Source organism: Panthera tigris, chromosome E2, assembly GCF_018350195.1.
Source record: "Panthera tigris isolate Pti1 chromosome E2, P.tigris_Pti1_mat1.1, whole genome shotgun sequence".
Lineage (NCBI taxonomy): Eukaryota > Metazoa > Chordata > Mammalia > Carnivora > Felidae > Panthera > Panthera tigris.
The window spans coordinates 18,872,152-18,898,454 of record NC_056674.1 but is presented as its reverse complement, the minus strand read 5'-3'; the positions used below and the strand labels follow the sequence as shown (position 1 = coordinate 18,898,454).

Below are 26,303 nucleotides of genomic sequence, written 5' to 3'. Positions count from 1 at the left end.
CAGTGTGAGATTCAAGCAGCTTTCAACATTTTCATTTTGTACTTGCTCAAGTAAATACAAACTGGGGGCCCCGCCTTGCTGTCTGTCAGCAGAGCATGTGATCTTGATCTTGGGGTTATCAGTGCGAGCCCCACGTTGGGGGTAGAGATTACATACATACATACATTCACAAAAAAACCTGTATCATAACAAAGAAGTGTGTGAATCTGACAGGGAAGTCCAAACTATAAAATCATTAATTAAGTGGAATCCTTCAAATCTCACACATGCAAGCACCTTTTTGTTGTACCGTTCCAAGGACCCCACAAAAATGTTTCTGTCAAATTTGGTGTTAAGTTGCCTCTGGAATTCCAGAATGTGGCAGCGATTAACATCTTGAAGATTCATCTTAAGTAGCTTTCATGCTGCGATCACACTTTGATCAAGAGATTGTAGTAGGTAGTGTTACAGAAACAGATGACTGATATTGGAGAAAGCTCAGTAACTGTTGGAAGATCTCTTGCTGTGTTAGCAAGAATACCAATTTTGTAGGTTCTTTTTTCAATAATTAAAATATATGTCTTGAGAAACCTAGCTAAAATAACAAGTATCTGCCAAGTCATCCAGCCTATTTGGCTAGACGAGAAGTGGACACCAAGGTCAGACTTCACAATGCCTTTTAAAAGCTATCAGATTGGCAGTGATGAACCAGTAACAAGCTGGTTTTGTCTCCAGGTCTCCTGTGATGGGGCTGGAAGCAAACATGAGGCAATTATATACTGCTTTGAAGGTGTCAATCATTGAAAACCTACACTTTCTTTTCTTCTTTGTTTATTTATTTTGAGAGAGAGAGAGAGAGAGAGAGAGAATCCAGAGCAGGCCCCACACTGTCAGTGCAGAGCCCAATGCAGAGCTCAATCTCACCCCGAGCCTAAACCAAGAGTCAAACACTTAACTGAATGAGCCACCCAGGTGCCCCATCTACACTTCCTTTTCACGCTACTGTATGAAGACTGAATAGTGCTTTTGCAACATGTGTTTTTAAAAGGTCAGGTTTATTGAGGTATAGTTTACATACAGTAAAATTCACCTTTTGGAGTGCAGTTTTGACAAATACATAGTGATGCAACCACCAGAGTTGAGATACACAGTGTTTTCTTTTTCTTTTTCTAAGTTTTATTTATTTATTTAGAGAGAGAGCATGTGCAAGTGGGAGAGGGGCAGAATCCCAAGCAGGCTCTGCACTGTCAATGTGGAGCCCAATGAAGGACTCGAACTCACGAACCCGTGAGATCATGACCTGAGCCAAAGTCAGACACTTAACCGACTGACACACCCAGTGCCCCAATATACAGCATTTTCATCAGCTCAGAAGGTTCCTGGTACCCCTTTCTGGTCAATCCCTACCCCGTGAACCCAAACCCTGGTAACAGTTGATCTGATTTCTTTCCTCGAAGTTCACCTTTTCCAGAATGTGGCCTTTTGTGTCTGGCTTCTTTCACTTAGCATGATGTTTTTGAAATTACCTAGGTTGTTGTACCACGGGCATTTGAAAAAACGATTACAGAAAATTCCAAACATATAAAAATAGTATAATAGATCTCTATGTGCCTGACACCAAATGTAAACATTTATCAACTCATGGACTGCTCCATAATTTCCTCTATAAGCATTTTGATGTACCTGTAAAAATTAAAGACTTTTTGTGTGTATCTTAACGATAATTCTATAATTCCACTTCAGGTAAAATTGTTTGGCAAGACTATTTTAAAGCAGATCGTGAGTACTTCCTACCTCAGTGCATTCGGAGGCACAGAATATCTGAGGCTCCTGGATTCTTAGCCCACAACAGCAGCAGTCGCCTGTCATCCACTGAAGGATCTCAAGGGGGCGGGGCCGTCTCGCGGTTGTAGCGAGACGCATGCGCGGAGAGGAGCACCGGCTCGGCTGCCGTAGTTCGCCTTTCCACGTGGGCGCCTCGTCGTCATGGCGGCCGTCCGGAAGCCAGTGCTGCTCGGGCTTCGAGACACTGCAGTGCGTGGCCGCCCCACGGGGTTGGGCGCCTGGACCGCTAGCAAGCTGGGCGGCCTTCCGGTGAGGTGGGGCCCCGGAGCTGGGGTCGGCGGGTGCTGGTGAGGGCTACGGGGTGAGGTCCCTGGGCAGAGCCCGGGTCTGAGCGCCTTACCTGTCCTCAGGACGCCTTGCCCTCCGTAGCAGCGCCGAGGCCAGTGTGTGAACGTTGCAGGCAGCCTCTTGCCCTGGTCGTACAGGTATACTGCCCCTTGGAAGGCTCCCCGTTTCATCGGCTACTGTACGTATTCGCTTGTCCCCGCCCCAGGTGCAGCATGGGCGGAGCGCGCAGGTAGGCGGGGAAGTTCAGCAGGGTGGGTGGGAGCTGGGGCCCGCACCAGCCACACGGGATAGCGACAACCGCTGGCTGGTGCTCTGCGTTGCACCCTCACTGCCATTTATTTTTACCCTGAAGCTGGAAGGTGTTCCGCTCCCAGTGCCTGCAGACTCGAGAGAAAGAGGCGCAGGACGCACAGGTAAACCGGTTGTGACCAGCGTATTATGATTTGCTGTAATTTGAGGGTATTTTCCAGAATGTCGTTTAAGACAAACTTTAAGCAGTGGCCTTTGAAGTATGTTGGAGTGGTTTTTGCACTTTTCTGAACCATGAAATGCTATCTTAAGATTTTTGTTGTTTCTTTTAATATACACTGAAGGCCTTGAGGCACATAATTCCCTGATGTTTCTGTTTGGAAAAAAGTATGGATGTGTACGCGGTTATATGTAACACGTATGTGTGTGTTTTATAGTACATATGCTTAGTGTCATGTGTGTACATGTGTATAAAAAACATTTAATAAGAAATCTGAATTTATTGAAATCAAAAAGTAGGGCAAGTTGGTAGCTGCAGAACAAAAATTCAGCTTCCCTTTGCCTGGATGTCACCTTATATATACACTGAGTTCTTAACATGTGCCAGGCATGGTACCAGCAATATCAGGAATGAAAAGATGAAGATCTGGTGTCTGCCTGTATTTGTCAGGGTTCAGTTGCAGGTAATAAAAAAGCACTGAACTGTTAAAGTTGAAAGAACTAGGTTTTTACTAACATTGGATAGGCTGGAGGGGGCGACTCCAGGAATGACCTTCAGAACCACATCTGAGAATGGGCTTGTTCAGGAGCTGCTAGACCACCTTCTGCATCCACAGTCAGAAAGCTGAGATGTGGTCTGGTGAACTGGAAGCTGCCCTTGTCAGATCTTTTGCCTCCAGATCCTTGCTTTATATCTATCTACAGACTTTTGCTTCATGGCCTCTCTCTCTACTTCATTCTGTTTCAAGTTTGTGTCTCCCTAGTGGACCTGATTAAGGGAGCCCTGATTATATCTGGAACTCTAACCGCTAAGGAGTCTGGGAAATGTAGTTCTTTCCTGCCAACTTCTGCAGTACATGAAGCACAACTGAAAGAGTTTGGAATAGGTGGTTGAAAAAACCACCGTACTACATCTGTCACACTGCCCCTGAAAAGGGAAGACAATTTTTTGTCACCTCCAACATGCTTTGGGTGAATGGGGTCCAGAAAGTTGAATCAGAGTGTGCAAGAGAGGAAGATACTGGTGCGAAGGCTCCCTCAGGAAGGTGAAGGGATTTGTAGCTCAAGCCAAGGGAATAGGTGAGATCACCCAAGTGATCTTGATTCACTGGACTTGATTCACTGGATATTTTTCCAGAAACAGGAAAACGGCCTTGCAGCTGAGGATTGGTGTGAAGGTGCAGATGACTGGGGAAGTGACAGTGAGGAGGTGCCACCACCACAGCGTACCTTGGATTTTGGAAATGATCCCCACAGCGCCAAAGACACAGACTGTACTGCTCAGCTCCGAGATCTCCACCTGCAGGATACTGTCCTGGGCGCTGCTCCTCCTGTTTCTCCCGGGGAAGAGATGGCCCTGCCTTCCCTGGCGCCCCAGTTCCTGCCCTACTACATGTGTGTTGTAGATGAGGATGACTACAGGGACTTTGTCAGTCTAGACCACGCTCATAGCCTTCTGAGGGATTATCAACAGAAAGAAGGAATGGATATGGAACAGTTGCTTTCCCAAAGGTGAGAATGTGTGCTGCTGAGGGTGACAGGTGACTTGACCGGGAAGCTGCCACAGTAGGTGCCCTTTGGTTTTATTCTGGTAGTTGGGGAAACTTTTTCAGGCAGAACTTGTGTGTGTAGCACCTTTCTGCTTCACTCCTCTTGATGAGAAAGGAAGACCGACGGGGGATCTTACCAGCCAACCCTGAGTTAGCTTGAAAACACTTTGCTCTGTTCATAAGTACCCTCAAGAAAAGGAACAAAGAAGTTAGGGTTGCCAGCTTCGCCAGAAGAGCATGTGTTTACTGTCTCTTTTTTTTTTTTTCTGTTTTTAAATGTATAGCTCAGACAGGTAACTTAGAAAAATGCCATTTGTTTTTTAACTCTTGGCTGTGGCTCAGGAACTGGCCTAGGACTTCAGAGACCCTGCCAGAGCCTCAGCTCATCAGTAAAATGAGAGTCGTGTTGGTATCTCTGTTGTCTGTCTCACCAGAGGGTTTTAGGAGTCATATGAGAGAGGAGATCTTGAAAGGCTTTATAAACCAAAGCCCCCTAAAGAAAGAAGCATGGTCATTTTTGCTATTATAATAGGATATTTGGAAAGATAACCTGTGTTTGTTTGTTTGTTCATTTGTTTGTTTGTTTTTTACCAGAGCTGTTTCCTTTGTAAGCTTTTCGGAATAATGTTGGAGTGCTTGCAGACCCGTTGGTGTCTGAAAATAATCTATAATGGACAAAGAAATGGAGAGAGTCAGTGGGCATAGGACTTTTAAAATTGCAGATAATCATCCCAGAGTTGAAAATGACTAGGGAGCAGAGCTTGGGAAAAAATAACTAGGGAGCAGAGCAGGGGATTATGTTAGATATTATAAGGTATTAAATTTATTATTTTTTAGGTTGTGTGCATTAACTTGTTTACTCTTCTAAATATTGTAATTATCTGGATATAGACGCTCAAAAGCATTTTCTGCTTTTCTTAGTCTTCCTGGTGATGGTGATGAAAAATATGAGAAGACCACAATTAAAAGTGGAGATAAGATATTTTACAAATTCATGAAGAGAATTGCTGCTTGTCAGGAGCAGATTTTGAGGTAAAGGCTCATTTTCTTTTATTGTTTTTCTTGATTATAAGAGTAATACATGTTAGTTTGGAAAATACTGGGAAATATCATGAGAAAACCAGAATCTGTAATATTCCCCAAACCAAGAGGCTAAGATTTTTTTTTTTTTAATTTTTTTTTTTTTTTTCAGCGTTTTTAATTTATTTTTGGGACAGAGAGAGACAGAGCATGAACGGGGGAGGGGCAGAGAGAGAGGGAGACACAGAATCGGAAACAGGCTCCAGGCTCCGAGCCATCAGCCCAGAGCCTGACGCGGGGCTCGAACTCACGGACCGCGAGATCGTGACCTGGCTGAAGTCGGACGCTTAACCGACTGCGCCACCCAGGCGCCCCTAAGATTTTTTCATTTATTCTATTTTATTTATTTTTTTAAGTTTATTTTGAGAAATAGCACAAGCTGGGGAGGGTTAGAGAGAAGTAGAGACATAATCCCAAGCAGTCTCTGCAACATCATTGCAGAGCCCAATGCTGGGCTTGAACTCACAAACTGTGAGGATCATGACCTGAGCCGAGATCAAGAGTTAGATGCTTAACCAACTGCACCACCCAGATGCCCCAAGAGACTAAGATTTTAATATATTATGTTCACTTATATTTTTATGCATTTGGGATGCATGCACGTAGGTAGGAATTATGTGTTTTAATTTTATTTATTTTTTAAAAATTTATTTATTTATTTTGAGAGATAGAGTAAGTGTGCGTGTGCACAGGGAGGGGCAGAGAGACAGTGAGAAAAAGAGGGAGAGAGAGAGAATCCCAAGCAGGCTGTGTACTGTCAGTGCAGAGCTTGACGTGGGAACTTGATCTCATGAACCATGAGATCATGACCTGAGTGGAAATCAAGAGTCAGACACTTAGCCGACTGAGCCACCCAGGTAGCCTGGAATTGTATGTTTTTAAAAACATATTCAGGGGGCACCTGGCTGCCTCAGTCAGAAGAGCATGTGACTCTTGATCTCGGGGTTATAGGCCCAAGCCCCATGTTGGGTATAGAGATTACTTAAAAATTAAACAAATAAGCACAGGAGTGCTTGGATGCTTTAGTCAGATAAGTGTCCAGCTCTTTTTTTTTCTTTTTTTTTAGTGTTTTACTTTTGAGAGTGAGAGTGAGAGCACGAGCAGAGGAGAGACGGAGGAGTGGGGGGGGGGGGTGGCAATAGAAGATCTGAAGCGGGCTCTGTGCTGACAACAAGCCTGATGTGGGGCTTGAACTCACAAACTGTGAGATCATGACCTGAGCTGATTTCGGATGCTCAACCAACTGAGCTACCCAGGCACCCGCAGCATCCAACTCTTGATCTTGGCTCAAGTCATGCTCTCACTCCTGGTTTGTGAATTCAAGCCTGCTTGGAATTCTCTCTCCCTCCCCTGCCCCTATGCCACTCGCCCACTCGTTCTCTCTCTCCCTTTCTCCCTCTCTCTCTTCTCTCTCTCTCAAATAAACTTTTAAAAAGCACACATAATTTGGATCATACAGTATAATTTTTTTTTTAAGTACACAGAATCTAGGAATATCCTTTTAGTACATTGAGAACTTGATTTTTTGTTATTTTGAAGATTTTATTTTTAAGTAATCTCTGTATCCAATATAGGGCTTGAACTCACAACCCCAAGATCAAGAGTTGCATGTTCCGCAAACTGAGCCAGCCAGGTGCCCCACAGAGCTTTGATTGTTTTTTTTAATAGACTTTATAGTAGTGTAGTCACTTGTCTGTTTTCCTGATTTATGGACATTTAATGTTGTTTCCAGACTTTTGCTCTTATACATTATACTAGTGAATAGGTTTGCACCTAATGTCATTTTGCACATATGCAGGTATATCTGGGGTTACGTTCCCTGAAGTGGCATAGTTAAGCAAAAGGCTGTACAGAGTTGTAATTTTGATTAATAGTACCAGAGTGACCCTCCTAGGACTTCAATTCCTACTGGCAACCTGTAAGTGCCTGTTTTCCCATAGCCTCACCTATAATGTGAGCTTCATGCTTTTGTATTTCTGCCAATTCAAGTGAAAACGCACATCGAGGTATAATTCATTTTGCTTGTTTCTTATTACGAGCATCTTTCTCTGTTTTTGAATCATTCCTATCCATATCTTTTGTCCATTTTTCCATAAGTTCTTGGTCCATTTGATATTTAGGAACTCTTTATGTATTAGGGAGATTAGGCCTTTATTATGATTAATTTTCTTGGTTTGTTTGATTTTGACATTGCCTCCGGATATATCTTTGGATGTCTAATTGTTCCCATCTAATTTGTTTCAATTTTGCACAGGTTTGTTTTTTTTTTTTAATGTTTGTTTATGAGAGAGAGAGCGCGTGTGCACATGTGCACAAGAGGGGCAGAGAGAGGAGACAGAGAATCCCAAGTAGGCTTGACGCTGTAGCTCAGAGCCCAAGAGGGGCTCAAACCTGCTCAAACCCATGAACCGTGAAATCATGACCTGAGCCGAAACCAAGAGTCAGACACTTAACTGACTGAGCCACCCAGGCGCCCCTCACTTTTGCACAGTTTTAGTGCTGTTACACACCCCCTTCAAAAATCTTAGAATGTCATTTCCCGAAAGTCTAGTTCTAGAAGTGAAATTCAGGATCAAAGGTTTGAAATGTAAATGTTCTTGATATGTATTGTGTGATTATAGTTTTTACTACTTAGCACAAAGTCAGACTTTGCTCTTAATTCTTGCATCCTCATTTTATTGATGAAAATCCAATTTATCTTCTTTTTCTTAATTAGGTATGACAGCTAGATATCTCATAGCATATGTGCCCTCATGAAAACGTGCCCAAATTATACCTTCAACAGAATTTTCAGATCAAACAAATATTTTTGATGGTATGACACCTCAACAGTGGCAGTGACTCCCAGCTTGGAGACCAGCCCCTGGGAGGGATCTCTTACCAGTGAGACTCACGGCCCACAGTGATCCCTCCTACTTGAAGGGCTGAGTTACTGTGTGCTGAGGTGGAGGAGGACCGTAATCACTGTCCTTGGTGCTGGTCACGGAGGTGACAACACTATATGCTATCATGTGTGCCCAACAGAGCTGTGAACAAGTATGCAGGAAACACAGAGGAGAGATGAGAGGCTTCTGCCTTGGAAAGGCATTGTGCAAGAGGGACAGACTTGAGCCCTAAACCCTGCTGGAGGGATTATAGGTCCAGTATGCTATGAGTCACAGCCCAGATGCATAGCACTGGGGCAGTGGCAATTCAGTGAGCTGGACACGACGGTGTCAATTGAGAGAAGCTTGACTTAAAGACCATCCGTTCCCTTTTGCTCCTATAGTCCCATACCTTGACATCCTCAGGGCACACACCCCTGTTGTGTTTCTTGCCAGATTGGGTGCTCCTCATGCTTGGTACCTAGCACTGCCACGGATTAGATGCTCAGATTGTATATTTTCACTCCGTGTCTTACTAAAGAATTTGTACTTTATCCTGTAGCCAGTAGTTGCCAGCAGAGTGATGATCACTCTGAGATGAGAGAAGAATCCAGGTGAGAGGTGGTAAAAGAGTTTGGATCAAAACAGAGGATATGAGAAGGAGGAGATAAATTTGAGAGATATTTCTATAGTGACAGGTCTTAGTGACCTCTGGGTGTGAGAGGAAAAAATTGGGAGGCAACAAAAGTGGTTTTGAGGTTCCCGATTGTGAAGTTGGATGAATGTTGATGCCATTCTGGAGAAGGGGGTTTGTGAGGCTCGTATCTGGAGTCCAAGGGTCTTGATTTTTCTTGGAGTACAGAATGTGTCCTTGTCAGTATGATTTATATCTTGATAATCTTTGGCTTGCCTTTCATTTTTTATTTAATTTTTTTTTTTAACATTTATTTGTTTTTGAGAGATAGAGACAGAGCATGAGTGAGGGAGGAACAGAGAGAGAGGGAGACACGGAATCCTAAGCAGGCTCCAGGCGCTAGGCTCTGAACTGTCGGCACAGAGCCCAGTGCGGGGCTCAAACCACAAACCGTGACATCATGACCTGAGCCGAAGTTGGATGCTTAACCAACTGAACCACCCAGGTGCTTCAGTCTTTCACTTACTAATAGGGTCTTTTGAAGAGAAGTTTTAAATTTTGATCAAGTCCAACTTAACAGTTTTATTGTTTTGGTGGTTCATATTTTTATTTCCTAAGAAGATTCTGCCTAACCAAAGGTAACAAGATTTGTTATGTTTGATTTCCTGTGTTTTCTTTTTTTTTAAGTTCTTTTTTTTTTTTTTTAATGTTTATTCTTGAGAGAGAGAGAGACAGCACGTGAGCAGGGGAGAAGCAGAGCAGGAGACACAGAATCCAAAGTAGGCTCCAGACTCTGAGCTGTCAGCACAGAGCCCGATGTGGGGTTCAAACTCACAAACTGTGAGATTATGACCTGAGCCAAAATCGGATGCTTAACCGACTGAGCCACCCAGGCACACACCCCCACCCTTTTTTTCTTAAGTTTATTTATTCATTTTGAGAGAGACCGAGACAACACAAGTGGGGGAGGGGCAGAAAGAGAGGGGGAGAGAGAGAATCTCAAGCAGACTCCGCACTGCCAACCCAGAGCCCAATGTGGGGCCGAACCCATGAAGCTGTGAGATTATGACCTGAACCAAAACCAAGAGTTGGATGCTCAACCAGCTGAGCCACCCAGGTGCCCATTTCCTGTGTGTGTTTTTTTTAATTTTTTTTTTTTTAACATTTATTCATTTTTGAGAGTGAGAGAGACAGAGCATGAGTGGGGGAGGGACAGAGAGAGAGGGAGACACAGAATCCGAAGCAAGCTCCAGGCTCCGCTGAGCTGTCAGCACAGGGCCCAACGCGGGGCTTGAACTCACGGACTGCGAGATCATGACCTGAGCCGAAGTCGGCCGCTTAACCGACTGAGCCACCCAGGCGCCCCTCCTGTGTTTTTTTATAGTTGTTTTCAGTTTTAGTTCTTACTTTTAGGTTTGTGATCCATTTTGAGTTAATTTTTATATATAATGTATGAGGGTCAAGGTTCTTTTTTATATACAGTTGTTGCAACACCAGTTTCTATTATGGATCATTTTTGTCTTTTTAGTTAGGGAGAGAGGAATGTTAAAATGTAACTATATGGGGGGCCTAGGAGGCTCAGTCAATTAAATATCTTACTTTGGCTCAAAGTTCCTGGGTTCGAGTGCCATGTCAGACTCTGTGCTGACAACTCAGAGCCTGGAACCTACTTCGGATTTTGTGTGTGTGTGTGTGTGTGTGTGTCTCTGTTCTTCTCCCGCTCATGCGCTGTTTCTCAAAAATAAATATTTAAAAACATTTAAAAATATATAAATAAACTTAGAAAACAAACCAGTTCACCTGTTTCTCTCACTCCTGATCCCTTGTCTCTGGAAACCACCAGTTTCTTCTCTGTATGAGTTTGGTTTGTTTTTTTGTTGTTTTTTAGGGCCTGCATATAAGCGATATCATTCAGTATTTCATTCTCTGACTTATTTCATTTAGCATTATGTCCTCGAGACCGATCCATGTTGCTGCAAATGGCAAGATTTCATTCTCCTTTATGGCTGAGTATTCTTTTGTGAGTTGTATGTGTATATACACACATACATATGTATGTGTGTGTGTGTGTGTGTGTGTGTGTGTGTGTGTGTGTATACACACACACACACACACACACACACATATATACATACACACCACAATTTCTTTGTCCATTTATCTGTCAATGGACACTTCGGTTACTTACATGTCTTGGGTATTATAAGTAATGCTGGAGTGAACATGAGGGTAAATATCTTTTTGAGTTAGTGTTTTTTGTCTCCTTCAAATAAATACCCAGAAACGGGATGGCTGGATCATATGGTAGTTCTGTTTTTAATTCTTTGGCAAACTCCATACTGTTTTCCACAGTGTATGCACCAGTTTACATTCCCACCAACGGTGCAGGAGGGTTCCCTTTTCTCTACATCCCTGGCCAACTCTTGTTATTTCTGGTCTTTTGGATAATTGCCATTCTGACAGTGTGAGGTGGTACCTAAAGTATGCTTCTTAATCAGCTTATGTATGGATCTTGCCTTTATTTTATCCAGACTGTTTGCCTTTTACAGAGTCTTAAGTCCATTTAATGTAATCATCGGTAGTAGTGGGTTAATTTTATCATTCTGGTATTGGCTTTTTCCTCTTTATTTTATTTTATTTTTTTAAGTTTATTTATTTTTGACAGAGTGCGAGCATGAGCTGGGGAGAGGCAGAGAGAGGGATGGAGACACAGAATTGGAAGCAGGCTCCAGGCTCCAAGCTGTCAGCACAGAGCCTGACGCGGGGCTCGAACTCACAAACTGTGAGATCATGACCTGAGCCGAAGTCGGACGCTTAACCGACTGAGCCACCCAGATGCCCCTTTCTCCTCTTTATTTTTTGTCCCTCTTTCCCCTTTTGTTTAACCTTCTCTTCAGTGAATTGAGTATTTTTAGTTTATGATTTTATGCCCTTTCTGTTGCCATGAAAAGTGTTTGCTATAGTGATTATAATGTGCATTTCTGACTTACTGCAGTCTACCTTCACCCAGTAGTTTGCTATTTTATGAACCATATCACAGATTCCCATTTAGCTTTCCCTGCCCTTTGTGATCTTGTTTTCATGTATTCACTTCTATATATGCTTTATATCCCGTAATACATTTTTATTTTTGCTTGAAATAATCGATAGTTTATGTGGATAGTTTATAACATATATATGTTATATAATGTACGTAGATTATATATTACATAATAAAATTAAAAATAACAATTGGGCTGGCTTAGTCATTGGAGCATGTGACTCTTGATCTCAGGGTTGTGAGTTCGAGCCCCACGTTGGGTGTAAAGATTATTTGGAAAAAAAATCTTTAATATTAAAATTAATGATCAGAAAGTCTTTTATGTTTATCTTCCCATTTACCCTTTTGGTGCTCTACATTCCTTCCTGCTGGGCTTCCATCTGGTATTACCCCTATGCCTGAAGGACTTTTAATTTTTTTTTTTTAAGTTCATGTTTGTTGGAAACAGCCACTCAGGTTTTGTCTAAGAATGTATTTATTAATATTTCTTTTAATAGACATTTTTATTGGATGTATTTTAGTTGTTTTCCATTCAACACTGGAAAGATTTTGTTCCACTGTCTTGTTGCCTTTAGCATTTCTATTAGAAATTAGCTGTAATTCTTTTTTTATTTATTTTTTATTTTTTTAACATGTATTCATTTGTAAGAGACAGAGAGAGAGCATGAGCAGGGAAGGGGCAGAGAGAGAGAGGGAGACACAGAATCCGAAGCAGGCTCCAGGCTCTGAGCTGTCAGCACAGAGCCCGACGCAGGGCTCGAACTCAGACTTTGAGATCATGACCTAAGCCGAAGTCGGACGCTCAACCAACCGAGCCACCCAGGAGCCCCAGAAATTAGCTGTAATTCTTAATTGTTGTTCTTCTTTTTGTTGTATTTATATAATTAAAACTATTCTGTACTTCAGTGACTATGTGTTTTAATTTATCTTGCTTGGGATTTACTGAGCTTTTTGGATTTTTGTGTTGATGTCTTTTCATGAATTTTGGAAAAAATTTTGGCCGTTATCTCTGCAAATATTTCTTCTTTCCTATTTGCTTTTTCTAAGGACTCCAGTTACTTGTATGTTTAGACAATTTAAAATTGTTCCATTGTTTTTAAAGGCCCTGTTTCATTTTTATTTATTTATTTTTTTTACTTTTTGTTTCATTTTGGATGTTTCTGTTTTCCTCACATTCACAGATTTTTTTTGTTGTTTCCTGCCTGCTGTAAACTTTTATTGAATGAAGTTCTTTATTCTGATACAGCATTTTTCACTTCTAGTATTGCTCTTTCAGTCTCTTTAGTTTTTATTTCTGTGCTAATTTCCTTATCTGTTTATGCGTGTCTGCCTTTTCTACTAGATTCTTTTACATGTTTATGATTGATATTTTATTATTTGTTTTATCCCACTCCTCGTATTGATATTTTAAAGTCTTTTTCGGACAGTTCCATCATCTCATCTGTGGGTATTCTTTTTTTTAATGTTTATTTATTTTAGAGAGAGACAGCATGAGTGGGGGGAGGGGGGGAAGGGCAGAGGGAGCAGGAGACACACAACCCAAAGCAGTCTCCAGGTTCTGAACTGTCAGCACAGAGCCTGATGCGGGGCTCGAACTCACAAACTGTGAGATCATGACCTGAACCAAAGTCGGACGCTTAACCGACTAACCCACCCAGGCGCCCCTGTGGGTATTCTTGTATTGACTTTCTTTATGGGTTAAATTTTTCTGCTGCTTTACAAATTTAGTATCTTTTCTTTTTATGGTTTAGCGGGCATTGTATGTTGAAGAAGATCAGATACTGAAGTAAATATCTGCTCCTTAGCAGGGCATGCCCCTTCTTCTGTAAGGCTGGTAGTGGAGGTCTAAATCCCTTTAATCTGCCTTGGAGTGGAGTCTGGACTGTGTTGCAATTTTAGTTAGATTCAGTTCCACATTGGTTTTAGTGCCTTTGCCTAGACTTTGAATCAAGCATTGATAAGACTTCAGGTATCTTGCTGTGCTTTACAGACTTGCTACTGTTTTGAGGCCTTTGGATTTTCTTTGCTGTCTGGTTTTGCTCCTGGTACTCTTCAAGAAGGAAACAAAGTTTGCAGAGTATGGCCTTCAATACTGGAATGTGACTTGTATGTGGTCCTCATTCAGGGTTCTTTGTTCCCTTGCCCTAGGTACTCTTGGAGTGGCGAACCACTTTTTTTGACCTGCCCTACATCAGAAATCACTGAGCCCCCAGCCTGCAGCTACTGTGGAGTCCGAAGGATATTTGAGTTTCAGCTTATGCCAGCACTGGTCAGCATGCTCAGAAGCACTAATTTAGGTAATAGCCCTTTATTAATTTGAGCTTGTGGGTTTATTGCACTAACTTGGAATTATTTTATTTTAATGTGTATTTATTTTGAGAGAGAGACAGTGCGCAAGTGGGGGAGGGACAGATAAAGAGGGAGAGGGAGAATCCCAAGCAGACTCCATGCTTTCAGCACACAGCCCAATGTGGGGCTTGGTCTCACAAACTGTGAGATCATGATCTGAGCCAACCGAAATCAAGAGTCAGAGGCCAAGCCATATTATATCCTTAAAATGATTTTCATAGTGGGGCCATCTGGCTGGCTAAGTTGGTAGAGCATTGGACTCTTGATCTTGGGGTTGTGAGTTTAAGCCCCACGTTGGGTATAGAGTTTACAATAAAAAAAATTATTTTCATAGCATTGTATTATTATTTTTTTAAGTTTATTTATTTATCTTGAGAGAGAGATTGAGCGCGCGCACAGGAGGGACAGAGAGAGAGAATTCTAAGCAGGCTCTATGCTGTCAGTGGAGGGCCCTATGTGGGGCTTGAATTCATGAAACCTGAGATCATGACCTGAACCAAAACCAAGAGTCAGACACTTAACTGACTGACCCACCCAGTCACCCCTCCTTTTTTTTTTTTTTAAACGTTTGTTTATTTGTTTTGAGATAGGGAGAGCTACATGCGTGCAAAGGAAGCGCAGAGGGAGAAGGAGAATCTTAAGCAGGCTCCATGCCCAGCGAGGACCCCAATGCAGGGCTCAGCCCCATGATGATGAGATCATGACCTGAACTGAAATCAAGAGTCCAATGCTTAACTGACTGAGCCACCCAGGCACCCCTTTTTGTAATATTTGTGATCATAGAAGTAAAGCAGTCATTTTTTAATCAGTAAGTAGTTACCTGTTAACTGGAGGGTTTTTGTAAATGCTTTTTATCAGACTGATAAAGTTCTTGTCTATTCCAATTTTATGCATTCTTTTTAATAACCGTGTATAAGCGTTATCTATGTCATGTTAACAAATTGCTACTTAATAGGTCTGTACCAGTTTATGTTGCTGTCAGCCATGTAAGAGAGTGTTTCTGTCTTGGCATCTTTGGCAGCATCTGGTATAAAATGATGAAAAAGTTTTGGTAATGTTGTTAAAAATGCCATTGTGTGACCTAGCAATTCCACTCCTAGGTATATACCTAAGAGAATTGAAAACCTATGTCTACACAAAACCTGTATGTGAATGCTCATATAAGCATTATTCATATAATAGCCGAAAAGTAGAAATAACTCAGATGTCCCATTAACTAATTAATACATAGACAAAATATACCTTCATAGAATATTATTCTATCAGAAGAAGAAATGAAGTACTACATTATACATGGCTACACATGATTATACCTTGAAAACATCATGCTAAGTGAAAAGAAGCCTGTCACAAAAGGCTACAAATTGTATGATTCTGTTCATATGAAATGCCCAAAATAGGTAAACCCATTGAAACAGAAAGTAGATTCATGGTTTCCAGGGGCTGGGTGAGGGGCGCCAAGAAAGAATGAGGAGTGATTGCTAATGGGTATGGGCATGGGTGTCCTTTTGGAGAGATGAAAATGTTCTGGAAGTAGGTTGTGAACATGTTTCTATAACTCTGTGAAGAAACTAAAAAACACTGAATTGTACACTTTAAAATGGTAAATTTTACGGCATGTGAATTATATTTCTATGAAGAAAAACACCATTTGAGCAGCTGTACAAGCTCATAATACCTTTGGTGATGGGGCACCCTGGGTGGCTCAGTCTGTTAAGCGTCCGACTTTGGCTCAGGTCATGATCTCGAAGTATGAGAGTTAGAGCTCCGTGTTGAGCACTGTGCTGACAGCTTGGAGCCTGGAGTCTGCTTCAGATTCCATGTCTCCCTCTCTCTGCCCCTCCCCCACTCACACTCTGTGTCTCTCTCAAAAATGAATAAACATTGGGGTGCCTGAGTGGCTCAATCAGTTAAGCAAGCTCCAGCTTCAGTTCAGGTCATGATCTCACCGGTCGGGAGTTCGAGCCCAGTGTCGGACTCTGTGGTGACAGCTCAGGGCCTGGAGCCTGCCTAAGATTCTGTGTGTCCCTCTCTCTCTCTCTGCCCCACCCCCGCTTGTGCTGTCTCTCAGAAAAATGAGGAAATGTTAAAAATTTTTTTTTTTTTATAAATAACATTAAAAAAAATTTAAAAATAGCTTTGGAGATTCTTGTAAAGACAATGGAAAAAACAATTATTGCAAAGCAATAATAATAACAATTAGGTTTAATGGAAGTAATTAAGCCAACTTAAATAAATGAGTATTCGTTGTTTAGGAAAAAATGTATCAGTTCTCCATATATTTTGGATATTAACCCTTTATCAAATATATGATTTGCCCATATTTTTTCCTATTCTGTAGGTTGTCTTCATTTTGTTGATGTTTCTCTTTTGCTTGTATTAATTTATTTTTTAAACTGTAAGTATAATACTCACTTCAGAAATCCAGTTACCTGGAGATAATTGCTGGCGATACATATTTTTTCTCTTCTTGTTTCTGTACACATTAAGAGATTAAAACAAAATTGTTCTCATACTTCTGTTCCTTCTTCGCAGAATTTCCCAGTGTCATTGAATATATTACCCAGTGGAAGTTCCATTTTACCTAGCGATTTCCGAAGTTATTGTACATTTCAACTGTTTCTTTCTTTTTCTTTACTATAAATAATCATTTAATTAATGCCCTTTCTGTAAAGGCATTTCTGTAATTTTAAGTATTTCTTCAGTATTGAATCTTAGAAGTCACATCTTTTTATCAAAGGATATGACCTTGGAGTGCCTGGGAGGCTCAGTCCATTGAGCGTCTGACTCTTGATTTTGTCACGTTATGATCTCACAGTTTGTGAGATCGAGCTCCACGTAGGGCTCTGTGGTGACAGTGCGGAACCTGCTAATTCTCTCCGTCTCTCTCTGCCTCTCTCCTGCTTGCATACATGCATGCATGCACTCGTTCTCTCTCAAAAGAAATAAACTTAAAAAAAAATTTTTTTAAATAAAGGGTATGAACTTTTTAAGGGAGCCTAGCTGGCTTGTCAGTAGAGCATGGAGCTGTTGATCTCAGGGTTGTGAATTTGAGGCCCACATTGGGGGTAGAGTTTACTTCAAAAAAAAAAAAAAGATATGAACTTTTAAAAAACTCATTTGACACAAGAAAAGAAATTATGTATATTTGTTGTAGTCTTTTGTCTGCTAAATAGGCAGTGTGCTTTGAACACATATAGTACACAAATACTGAAGATAGATTTTTATGTTGCTGACAATTAATACTGTTATGAAACACCAGTGTCTTCCCTATTTATTGAATGAAATTTCACAATGTTCACAATGTCTAAAGTTGCATAATCCTGAAAGGCTTCTAACAAACCACTACACCCCATTCTCACCCCCTCTGCCATCTAGTTGCACTCAAGGGAGACACTGGCAGCACTCCGGGCTGTTCTTCTAGAATTTATTTTTGTACTTCTAAATAAAAGGTACTACTTTTTACATTTACCTCTTTTAGACATCATCAATTGAATTTCTGAATTGGCATGGGGGATCTGGGATCTCTTACAGCCCCCTCCCATTCTTCCTCACCCTATTGCTTTCTCCCATACTCCTGGTCAATGTTTGTAATTTTGTAGTTGGTCTGTTTGTAGTTAGCCAAGCAGTGTATTGTGATCACATGTTCTTGGACTTAATAATACCTGTTTCAGTCTTAAAAACATTGTTTTTAATGTTTATTTATTTTTGAGAGAGAGACAGAGTAAACAGGGGAGGGCAGAGAGACAGGGAGACAAAGAATTCGAAGCAGGCTCCAGTCTCCAAGGTGCCAGCACAGAGCCCAACGTGGGTCCTGAATTCATGAACCACAAGATCATCACGTGAGCCGAAGTTGGAGGCTTAACGGACTAAACCAGCCAGACGCCCCAATACCTGTTTCATTCTTATGGCCAGTTCTTGTCATACCCTCCTGGAGGTTCTCAGTATTATTTTCCTCACAAGTCCAACTCCAGACAACCCGGCTCCATGTTTATTTCCCTGAAGACCTGTCCCATGTGCCTTGTTCTCCTGAGCTAGTCTGAACTCTAGGCCTTCCGCATCTCTAGTGTTGCTGTCATTCTGGGTCACCTTCTGCCTTTATTTTGGTATCGCTTTGCCCTTCTTCCAAGTGGGTCCCCTGTTTTCCTGGAACTCTGATCTGCCTCTTTCTCGGTTTATCCTTTCAGTTTTGATACAGCATTTTCTCCAGTAGTTTCCTGAAGAGGGATTGTGGGAAATAGGTATTTAAAGTACCCCATCGGTCTTAAGATACATTTATTCTATCTTTATGCACATAATAAAGTCAGGTATGGAATTCTAAGCCATTAGTAATTTTTTTCAGAATTTTAAAGATTTAATTACCTTTCTTTTATTTTATTTTTAAGTACTCTCTACACCCAATATGAGGTGCCATGATATTACCTCATTCTTTTAGCAGCCTACTTATGGAAAACAGTCCCATGCTGGCCTTTAGTCCTCTTATTTCAGGTCACTTTTTTTTTTTTTTAAGTTTATTCATTTATTTTGAGACAGAGGAGAGAGAGAGCAGGCCCAAGTGTGTGTGGGGGGGTGGGTGGGAGGGATTGGGGAGAGAGAGAGAGAAAGAATGAATGAATCCCAAGCACTTACAGTGCAGAGCCCGATGCATGGCTTGAACTCACGAACCATGAGATTACGACCTGAGCTGAGGTTGGACACTTAACTGACTGAGCCACCCAGGTGCCCCAGGTCACTTTTAGAATCCTTACTTTATCCTTGTTATTCTGAAATTGTGTATATTGTGCTGAGTAGCTGGTAGGTGTTTTCAGTTCAGAAACTCATGTCCTTCAATTTCCTTGAAGATATTCTATTTTTCTTGTTGTGCCTTTACAGGAGCTTCTGTTAGTGAAATGTTTGTTTTCCTATTTAGATTCTGTTCTCTTTTGTTGTCTGATTTTTATTTTGCTTCCCAAGAGTTTTCTTCAACTTTGTACTTTATTCATCTTTTTAGTTGCGGTAAAAAATATATAACATAAAATTTAGTATCTTAACCATTCTAAATGTGCAATTTAGTAAAGTTAAGTTTATTCACGATATTGTGCAACCAATCTCCAGAGCTTTTTCCTCCTGCAAAACTGGAACTGTAACCGTTAACAACTCCCCAATTCTGCCTCTCCCCAACCTCTGGCAACCACCATTCTGTTTCTATGAATTTGACTACTTTAGATACGTCATATAAGTGGAATCATAGTATTTGTCCTCTGACATTGCCTTATTGTACTTAGCATAATGCCCTTGAGGTTCATCCATGGTGTACCATGTGTCAGAAGTCCTTTCTTTTTAAAGGCAAACAATATTCTGTCATGTGGATATTCCACATGTGGTTCATCAGTTCGTTTGTTGAACACTTGGGTTGCTTCTACTTGGCTATTGTGAATATTGCTGCTATGAACATGGGTGTACAGATATCTTTTCGAGATCCTGCTTTCAGTTCTTTTGGATATATATACCAGATGCAGAATTGCTGGATCATATGGTAATTCTATTTTTAATTCTTTGAGGAACCACTATAATATTTTCCATAGTGGCTTCACCATGTTATATTGCCAATCAGCAGTGCACAAGAATTCCATTTTCTCCACATCCTCACCAACACTTGTTTTCTGGGGTTTTTTTGGGGGGAGGGGTGTTGTTTGTTTTTATAGTATCCATCCAAATGGATGTGACGTATTTATTGGGATTACATTTGCATTTCCCCTAATGAATTTTTTAAAATGTTTATTTATTTATTTTGAGAGAGAGTGCATGCATGAAGGGGAGTGGCAGAGAGAGGGAGAGAGAGAATAACAAGAAGGAAGAAGGCTCCACATTGTCAGCGCAGAGCCAGATGTGGGGCTCGATCCCATGAACCGTGGGATCATGACCTGAACTGAGATCAAGAGTCAGATGCTTGGGGGCGCCTGGGTGGCTCAGTCAGTAAAGAGTCCCACTTCAGCTCAGGTCTTGGGCTCTGTGCTGACAGCTCAGAGCCTGGAGCGTGCTTCAGATTCTGTGTCTCCCTCTCCTTCCCCCATTCCTCCCCTGCTCACACTCTGTCTCCCTCTCTCTCTCAAGAATAAATAAACATAAAAAAAAAAAGAGAGAGAGACGCTTAACTGACTGAGCCACCCAGATGCCCTGCATATCCCCTAATGGTTAATGGTGTTGAGCATCCTTTCATATAAATGGCTTGTTAGCCATTGACATATCATTTTGGGAGAAATGTCTACTCAAGTCTTAGTCTTCATTTTGTAGTCAGATTATTTGACTTTGTATTGTTGAATTGTAGGAGTCCTTTTTTTTTTTTTTTTTTTAATGTTTTTAACGCTTATTTATTTTTGAGACAGAGAGAGACAAAGCATGAACGGGGGAGGGTCAGAGAGAGGGAGACACAGAATCCGAAGCAGCTCCAGGCTCTGAGCCGTCAGCCCAGAGCCCGACGCCGGGCTCGAACTCACAGACCGCGAGATCGTGACCTGAGTTGAAGTCGGATGCTTAACCGACTGAGCCACCCAGGCGCCCCTAGGAGTCCTTTTTATATTCTGGGTATTAACCCTTTATCTGGTATGATTTGCAAATATTTTCTTTCATTTTGTAGGTTGCCTTTTCACTGTTGTGTCCTTTGATGCACATAAGTTTTTGATATAGTCCAGTGTGTCTGTTTTTACTTCTGTTGCCTGTGCTTTTGGTTTCATAATCGGGAAATCTTTGCCATGTACTTCCTTTTTAAAAAGAAAGCACACAGTGAATTGTGCCAATCTTAAGCCTACAGTTTGACGACTTTTTGCATAAATACACTCTTGTCATCACCTCCCAGATTAACATAGGGAGTGTTTGCAGTGCCCCAGAAAGCCCCTTGGGCCTCCTTCCTGGGCAGTATACCCCTCCCTGTCTAAGGTGCCACTCTCCTCCATTCCTATATGGATTTGGCCTGTTCTGGAACTTTGCACATATGGTGTATGGCTGTTGGGCCTGACTGCTTCTGTTTTATCTTTACGTCTTTGTTAGCTTTATCTTCTAACCCTTCTCTTGAATTTAGTTTGGCCATCCTATTTTTATTTTTGAGAAGATCTTTTTTGTTTTCTGAAACTTTTCCATACCACCTTTTTTTTTTTTTTTTTGCTTTATGAGTTCTTCTTTTATATCTTTAAGAAGTGGTCTGTTTTTAAAGTTTTTACTTGTTGACTATTTCCTGCCATTTTTTTTTTTTTAAGATTTTACTTTTAAATAATCTCTGCAGGGGCGCCTGCGTGGCTCAGTGGGTTAAGCGTCCGACTTCAGCTCAGGTCACGATCTCGCGGTCCGTGAGTTCAGGCCCCGCGTCTGGCTCTGGGCTGATGGCTCAGAGCCTGGAGCCTGCTTCCGATTCTGTGTCTCCCTCTCTCTCTGCCTCTCCCCCGTTCATACTCTGTCTCCCTCTGTCTCAAAAATAAATAAACGTTAAAAAAAAATTTTTTTTAAAAATAAAAAAATAAAAAAATAAATAAATAAATAATCTCTGCATCCAACGTGGGACTCAAACCTACAACCCCAAGATCAAGAGTCACACGCTCTACTGACTGAGCCAACCAGGCACCCCTCCTGCAGTTTTTCTGACCCCTGAATGTTATGTTGAAGGTTTTCTGTAAATGTGTGGTGAACCTTGGAAATCACCATTACTAACACTAATCAACATCATTCTAGTCCTCATCCTTGACATAAATGTAGGTAGAAAGTTTAGATAGTTGGATGGCTAGAAAAAATTTAAAGATAGGAAAGTTCGGTACATACTAATTAAAAATACTGGAATAAATGTATGCAAATTTAACATAAGAAAAAGTAAGTGTATGTGGCGCAGTTGGGTTCTTTCACTGTAGGCAATGGGTTCTTTCACCTAGTTTCTAAAAGATCCTTCTGAAGTTAAGAGAATTACATTCATTCCATCTGTCAGTTTTAGATAGTATGTGTTTGGCTCTTTACTATAACAAGGACATTTGTGCCCTGCTCCACCCCCAAGTATATTAGTAATTTTTTAAAGATTTTTAAATTTCCTTTTTTTTTAATTAAATTTAATTTTTTTTTGAGAGAGAGCGAGCATGAGCAAAGGAGAGGTAGAAACAGGAGGGGACAGAGGATCTGAAGCAGGTTCTTCACTGACATCAGGGAGCCCAACGTGGAGCTCGAACTCACAGACTATGAGATCACGACCTGAGCTAAAGTCAGACACTCAATTGACTGAGCCACCCAGGCACCCCTAGATTTTTTTATTTCTTTAATCTCTGCACCTAGCGTGGGGCCTTTGCGTTGACCAGTTGCATTGGTCACCTTTCTCCTCTCCTGTGTTCACATCCTTTTTCTTTCCCTTTGCATTCATTGAGATTCTCTCAAGCCTTTCCTTTCTACCTGTAATTACGTGTCACCTCTTTTCTGTTCCTTGTGGCTTCTGATGTTTTTCATTAGATACGTAATGGGGCTGTTTTGACCCCCATATCTGTTTCCTTTTTCTCCTACCCCTCCGTTGCCCTTCTACTGTGGCAGGTCTCTGGGCTCAGGCCTCCTGTACATAACTCTGCTATTTGGTATTCTGTTGCCTCTGATTCCCTGCTCCTCCTTCTTTCCTGCCCTGGTGGCTACTGGTTCTCAGACTCTAACCTTCTCATGCCTTCTGCAGACTGCATGTTGCACATTCTGGTTGGAAATTATCTCACATTCACCAGGTCATTTCTTCTTAGTCAGCTTTATTTTGGCCTTGTTAGTTCAGTCTTTGATGCTTTTCTTTCCATCATCCCTGCCTGCATTTTCCTTTCAAAGTGTTTTTCTTTTGCTCCTCCAAACCAATTGCCCAACTCCTCTTGACTCCTGTTATCCTGTTCTGCCATCAGTGGGAGTTCTTTTCAGTTGTATTTTCTTGATGTTATTCTTCATGGCATTGTCCATTGATAAAGTTTTGTAAACTCTTTGGAATTTTTTTTTTTTTTTGGCCTGAATCCTTTCTTGGAGGTAGTGTGTTCTATTAATATAATATATTTTTATTTGTTTGTTTGTTTGTTTATTTTAAATGTTTTTTTGTTTGTGTGTGTGTTTGTTTGTTTGTTTTTAGTAATCTCTACATCCAACATGCACAAACTCATAAACCTGAGATCAAGAGTCACACAACTGAGGGGAGCCTGGGTGGCTCAGTTGGTTAAGCATCTGGCTCTTGATCTTGGCTCCAGTCACGATCTCAAGATATGAGTTTGAACCCCAGGTTGGGCTCTGTGCTGATGGTGTGGAGCCTGTTTGGAATTCCCTCTCCCTCTCTCTCTGCCCCTCCCCTACTCATGAGCTCTCTTTCTCTCAAAATAAATAAACTAAAAAAAAATTAAAAAAAAAAAAAAAAAGAGGGGCACCTGGGTGGCTCAGTCAGCTAAGCGTCCAACTTTGGCTCAAGTAATGATCTTGCAGTTCATGGGTTCTAGCCCCACATCAGGCTCTCTGCTGAAGGCTCAGAGCCTGCTTTGGGTCCTCTGTCTCCCTATCTGCCCCTCCCCCGCTCACACTCTGTCTCTTTCTCAAAAATAAAATAAAAACGTTAAAAAAAATTTTTTTAAGAAAAATAAACTCACACGACTGAGCCAGCCAGACGCCACATGACATATTTTTAAATGGTTTTCAGTGTCCAATATCCTAGACAGTTGTACTAAAGACTTTAAAGTATATTTTCCTGATAAATCTGCTTTTTGTCATCAGCAGTCACTTGCTTTGTGAAAGAGGATGAGTGTGTTGTGAATGAAAGCTAGTGAGCGCTGCTTTTGCTTTTCCTAATTATTTTTTCGGCTTATTGGGTAAACTCACTCCTGTAGCAACACCACGTGTGCTGATATTGCATCATCCTTCTCCTTCAGTTATCTTCTAGTTACTTAACCTCTTTGTTTTATGGTGATCACTTAAGACGTGTCAGGCTCTGTTCTAAGTATCTTACGTGTATTAGTTTATATAATCCTCCTCAAAACAATCTTCTCATGATAAATACAGTCATTATTATGGAGAGGTGAAATCACTTGCTCAGTGGTAGAGCTGGGATTTGAACCCACGTAGTCTTGCTCCAGAGTCTGGGCTCCGTCTACTAATCAAACCTTCAAATATTGAGTGTATCTCCTGACACTGTCTCTTTGCTGGAATATGTTATATTTTTCAGGTCTTTCTGTGGAATTTGGAACAATTCTAATTTATACATGTGAGAAGAGTTGCTGGCCTGAAAATTGTCAGACTCCCATGGAAGAACTTTGTATTATACAAGAAGACCCAGATGAACCGTTATTTAAGTAGAGAATTTCCTTTTCTTTATATAAATTAAAACAAATTTTAATGTCCAGATTTGTGTATTTTTACTTCATTTTGACTCACAAACTATTAACTCTTTGTGTTTTAAGTGCCGTCCTTTTTGCTTTATGGCACCTGTACTGGGGCAGAAGCGAGACTTAGAACCTCTTGGCTGTGGGCTGGTCTACCCTTCCAGGGTCAGTGGCTTGTCTGGGCATTTTACACACAGAATGTGGCTCCCCTCCAGCCCAGAGGGCGAGTGTTCCTGCACTACCAGCTGGGGAGCCCGGAGCCCTGGTCGGCCTCTTAAGTGCTGCCACCGCACTTCAGTGCACTCCGCTGCCGTCCCTGCATGCTGACAGATCAAGCCTCTTGATCTGCTCCAGCTTCCTGAGATTCCCACCCTGTGACACTGGCTATTGAGACCTGCCCCTCTTTCTCCCACCTGACGATCCCCAGCCTCACCCATGCCTACCTTCTCCCCCTGCAGCATCACAGCACGGGGGCCCTTTCTCTCGATTCTGGACATGGCCCCTCCTTCCTGGAGTCCGCTTTTCCAATTTCCCCTTTCTCCTTTCAGTTTTTATGTTATCAACCCTTCCATTCTGCTACCCTTCGGCAGCAGTATGAAAACACTCCCCCAGCTATGTGCAGACTTGCTATTTGCCTACGTAGATGAGGAAACTGGTATAAACAATTTGATTTGCTACTCTGGTAAACAATATATTAGGTCCAGATTCTCTTGAGGTAAGGTCCTCCTGGGCAGTGTGTGACCGCTGAGGACACCACCTGATCCTGCCTCCCGGGGCCCCTGAGGGAAAGTGGCTGACTGTATACAAACAACTTGCTGGTCAGTGAGGTACATAGGGGAGGAAAAATAATTTTCTCTTTGCCCTTCTAGGTAGTTGGCTGAGGCCCCCTGTAAGAAAAATCAGATTGACAGTAGAAAAACAGAAGTATATGTACCTCCTATATAGACGGAAGATACTCGGCAAAACTGAATAACTCCCCGAAATGGCCCAAGCCATTACCTCAAATATAATCTTCAGCTGAAGACGAAAGACGTGGGGTGCATGGAAGTAGTTACGGGAAGTTATCAGGCAAAGCTTAGCGGAAAAGGGTAGGGTTGTTATATATTGTTAGAGAAACAAGATATGCGAAAATAAGTCCAGTGTGAACCCATTTATTTATTTCTTTAACGTTTAATTTTGAGGGAGAGAGACCGAGCACAAGCGGGGGAGGGGCAGAGAGAGAGGGAGACACAGAATCCGAAGCAGGCTCCAGGCTCTGAGCTGTCAGCACAGAGCCTGACACAGGGCTCAAACTCGAGATCATGACCTGAGGTGAAGTCAGAAGCTTAACCACCCAGGTGCCTCACCCAGGCACCCCATTGTGAACCCATTTAAATGTAAAACTGCAGGGGCACCTGGCTGGCTCAGACAGAGCACATGACTCTTGAGGTCATGAATTTGAGCCCCACATTGGGTGAAGAGATGAGTTAAATAAATAAGAACAAATAAGTGAAGGAGACATAGATCAATTAAGACAAAGGCCTGGAGTGTGTGTCTGGCTCAGTTGGGGGAGCATGCGAGTCTTGATCTCGGGGTCATGAGTTCAAGATCGAGAGATGACTTAAAAAAAAAAAAAAAGGAAGGGGGCACCTGGGTAGCTCAGTTGGTTAAGCATCCGACTTCAGCTCAGGTCATGATCTCACAGATTGTGAGTTTGAGCCCCGCATCGGGCTCTGTGCTGACAGCTTGGAGCCTGGAGCCTGCTTCGGATTCTTTGTCTCCCTCTCTCTTTGCCTCTCCCCCATTGGCACATGGTCTCTCTATCAAAAATAAATAAACATTAAGAAAATAAATAGAAAGAAGGGCAAAGGCCATCAAAGGTCCTGGGGAGTAGGA

General features: G+C 41.7%; 1 protein-coding gene across 2 annotated transcripts; it reads left to right on the top strand.

Moving 5' to 3' along the window:
* The first annotated feature begins 1,728 nt into the window (after nt 1-1,728).
* On the top strand, nt 1,729-24,448 carry PDCD2L (programmed cell death 2 like). Of its 2 annotated transcripts, XM_042968116.1 has the most exons (8): nt 1,729-2,073; nt 2,175-2,341; nt 2,465-2,525; nt 3,719-4,092; nt 5,052-5,162; nt 13,897-14,045; nt 17,476-17,549; nt 24,272-24,355. In XM_042968116.1, the coding sequence occupies exons 1-7, from the start codon at nt 1,966-1,968 to the stop codon at nt 17,544-17,546; spliced, it is 1,041 nt and encodes a 346-aa protein (XP_042824050.1). In that variant the 5' UTR covers nt 1,729-1,965; the 3' UTR covers nt 17,547-17,549; nt 24,272-24,355. The 2 variants fall into 2 exon arrangements, with proteins under 2 accessions (XP_042824050.1, XP_042824049.1); XM_042968115.1 differs by lacking the exon at nt 17,476-17,549 and having other exon boundaries at nt 1,732-2,073; nt 24,272-24,448.
* The last annotated feature ends 1,855 nt before the right edge of the window (nt 24,449-26,303 follow it).

Bases quoted from the DNA above. Each gene is read 5' to 3' on its own strand.
- PDCD2L (XM_042968115.1), top strand. From the start codon at position 1,966: ATGGCGGCCGTCCGGAAGCCAGTGCTGCTCGGGCTTCGAGACACTGCA. The intron at 2,526-3,718 runs GTAAACCGGTTG...ATATTTTTCCAG, and splicing joins AAGAGGCGCAGGACGCACAG to AAACAGGAAAACGGCCTTGC. The intron at 4,093-5,051 runs GTGAGAATGTGT...TGCTTTTCTTAG, and splicing joins GAACAGTTGCTTTCCCAAAG to TCTTCCTGGTGATGGTGATG.